Source organism: Acyrthosiphon pisum, unplaced genomic scaffold, assembly GCF_005508785.2.
Source record: "Acyrthosiphon pisum isolate AL4f unplaced genomic scaffold, pea_aphid_22Mar2018_4r6ur Scaffold_21140;HRSCAF=23134, whole genome shotgun sequence".
Classification (NCBI taxonomy): domain Eukaryota; kingdom Metazoa; phylum Arthropoda; class Insecta; order Hemiptera; family Aphididae; genus Acyrthosiphon; species Acyrthosiphon pisum.
The window spans coordinates 11,910-15,121 of record NW_021770575.1 but is presented as its reverse complement, the minus strand read 5'-3'; the positions used below and the strand labels follow the sequence as shown (position 1 = coordinate 15,121).

Genomic DNA, 3,212 nt, shown 5'->3' with positions numbered 1-3,212 from the left:
TAATTTAATAAATATTAATTTTTTTTTTATTAAATACTAAATAGCAATTTAAGATCCAATAATAATATGTTTATTCAATCTATTAAAATATATCTAAATACAAAATTATCTGATCAAGACAATTAATAGAAATGTTTGTATTATTATAGAATTGGATTATTTGAATTGTAATGTTAATACTAACATTTACTTTTATAATGATAAAAACAAAGACTTTTTTTTTTACCTTGTTTTAGCCTCCACCTTTGATCATTGTATTTTGATGTATTTCGTACAAGATGTATTTTATTTTGTAAATTGAACTAACTACCTACATTAAAGCTATATACTGTTATAATAAATGTGATGACTGATTCTTATATAAAAAAGAACCTTTCTTACATGGTAATGATGATTTTTAAAGACCTAGAACCTTAAGCCAATGCATATTATGTAATTATTCATTATTCATAAGTTCAATCGTTTAAAACATGTACATTTGATTTTGAGTAATACCCTCAAATATTACCTTTTTTTTATCTTAACAAATAAGTACTTCTTTGCATCAAGGAAAAACGATTGCTTATGTAATTTGTTTTAATCATATTTATTTGTTGCAGATACTTGAATGTGTTATTAATTGGGTAAAGCATGAATTAGATTGTAGATATGACAGTTTGCCTAAATGAATGGAACATGTTCGTTTGTCCTTAGCACCTCCAGACTATATATCAAAATATGTAGTTGATGAACCTCTCATTAAAAATAATCCTAAATGTATGTTTTTTCATCATTATGCTTTTACTGTACATTTATAATCTTATACAGTAATAATAATATTTTTAGGTAAAGATTTCGTCATTGAAGCATTGAATTTCCATATCTTAAAGAAACATCGGAGCATTACTATGCCACAAAAAATTTGTTATTCACCTAGACAGACTGGACTTAAAGTATTATTGAATTCAGATTTTAAATTATCTTTTCAATACCATTCTATTTAGCTATTTTTTTTGCAGTTTCTTCTTGAATATATATTATTATATATTTATATAATATCTATAATTATATTTTACTAATATAAAATAGTCAACATATTGCATGCTTATAGACTATAAATTAATAAATATTTTGTAAATTCAATATTGAAAAAATTGTATTTTATATTTTAACTTTTTTTAATTTGTGCTTAAGTAATGTGAATAATTCTATATATATATAAACAATCAACTATGTTTATGTAAATTTAATATTATAATAATGACTTATGTTTTTAATGATTATAATAATAAAATTTTATATTTTTAACGTAAAAATGAAAAGAGTTTAGTATCTATATTTAAAATAATGTTAGACCCCCCCCCCTAAAAAAAAAAAAAAAAGAAAAAAAAATTTTGCCTGTTACGGCCTTATACTACAATTAACTTTAAATAACAAGTCTTTAAATATTTATAAAAATAAAAGATAGCGCAGTTTATTTCCAAATAATTGTCGTTTAACAAAGTTGAAATTAGAGATAACGTTAGCAACGCTCAATCTATGTAAATACCAACCCGTGCAATATTTTTATCGCCACCACTTATCTGGTTGGTCTCAAAATTATAGAATAAACATTGCTGTGATGGGTCGGCTAGTGCTTCAATAAAAATTAGAATATCATGAAAATAATAAACTGCAAGTAATTTTGATTTAAGTAGTTTTTTCTTAAAATAATATAAGTCATCTGGATAATAATGCATAGAAAAACTGTTAATGTACCTACTGACGAAATGTATAATAAAATGCATAATAATAATTTAACTTCAGTTATTAACCAGGTATATATTTATATTATTATAACATTATGTTTAAATATTTTAAAAATAGTAGCAAATATTCGAACTTAATAAGTTTATATTTACCCACAGACGTGGACTCAATTGGTACATCAATTTAATTGAATTGAAAATAATAGGTAATTTATGGTGTACTTAACGAAAAATAGTTGAAACACCTTAATCGTATTGTCAAAAACGAATTAAACAACACAAACGCAATAATGATAAAAATATAATATTATCTCATGTGATCCACTTTCTAACACATTTGCTAATTATTTTATTATTATCATTAATATTATAAGCAATATAAATATTATTTATTATCATAAATTATTTGTCGGTTTTAATCGTTATAAACAGATCTCGTAAATTCATGCATCTGCATGTTTTTTTTTTTGCTACACAGGAAAACATGCTAACTGAGATACAAATCCGTTTCATAATAATAGTAATAATAATATAAAGTTTGATAGTGCATGTTTTAGCATGTTTTGGGTGTAAAGGCATATTTGGCATATAATCAACTTTTTACAGTCGTTCGTGCATATTATTTCATGGAAATATATTATTTTAGACAAATATTTGAAAAGTAATTAATAATAATTTTAACAGACATAAATCATACTTTTGTTTTCTCAATTTTTAGTTCTAACAGTTACAGTTTTGCACATAAATATAAAATATTTTGGTCTTAATAAATAACAATTTTAACAAATATAATTTTAAATACTTTAGTCTTTATACAATGTACAAAGTAAAGACCTTAAACACTTTTTACCACTTTTATAGAAAAAAAAGTTTTATACAAATTTAACACCATTGTATAAAATAATTCTATACTAAATATTCAATATTTAATCAATACTAATAGCTGCAGCAAATTTGTCAATAATTATTTTTGTTTCCAAACTATTTGGTACTTACATCTCTTTCAATATTTATAATTGATAAATTTGAAAATCGATCTTATTTTATCGTGGTTCTCCACCAAGTTTTTAATCTCCGCGTGAATGAAAACGAATGTTCGCAGGTTGCCGAACTAACAGGTATTATGAACGCTGCTTGTAACAATTTATATAGATTTGGGTACACATCTTCAGTGACTACTAGTTAATATAATCGATATCAAAATTCTCTTTAACTTTAATCAGGCAATTTTTGACAACAAGCATCACTGATTTCTAATGTAATAAACGCAATGCGTTTTACTCGTGTATATTTTGTTTATGGAATGTGCAACATTGATAATATAACTGAAATAATAATATTTTTTTTTGAGAAAAATGTTTTATTTCTATAAAAATAAAAAATTTGGTAGTCATAGCTTACTTTTTAATTTATATTTTGACCTATTATGTTGGAGCTAAGCCCCCCTAGCTTCCACCTAATTTCGCTTATGGTACAGTCAACTAA

General features: G+C 23.7%; 1 protein-coding gene across 1 annotated transcript; it reads left to right on the top strand.

Moving 5' to 3' along the window:
* The first annotated feature begins 581 nt into the window (after positions 1–581).
* LOC107883497 (kelch-like protein 3) lies at positions 582–1,012 on the top strand. The gene is made up of 2 exons (XM_016803630.2): positions 582–756; positions 826–1,012. The coding sequence occupies exons 1-2, from the start codon at positions 669–671 to the stop codon at positions 981–983; spliced, it is 246 nt and encodes an 81-aa protein (XP_016659119.1). The 5' UTR covers positions 582–668; the 3' UTR covers positions 984–1,012.
* Positions 1,013–3,212: the final 2,200 nt, after the last annotated feature.

Bases quoted from the DNA above. Each gene is read 5' to 3' on its own strand.
- LOC107883497 (XM_016803630.2), top strand. From the start codon at position 669: ATGGAACATGTTCGTTTGTCCTTAGCACCTCCAGACTATATATCAAAA. The intron at 757-825 runs GTATGTTTTTTC...TAATATTTTTAG, and splicing joins CATTAAAAATAATCCTAAAT to GTAAAGATTTCGTCATTGAA.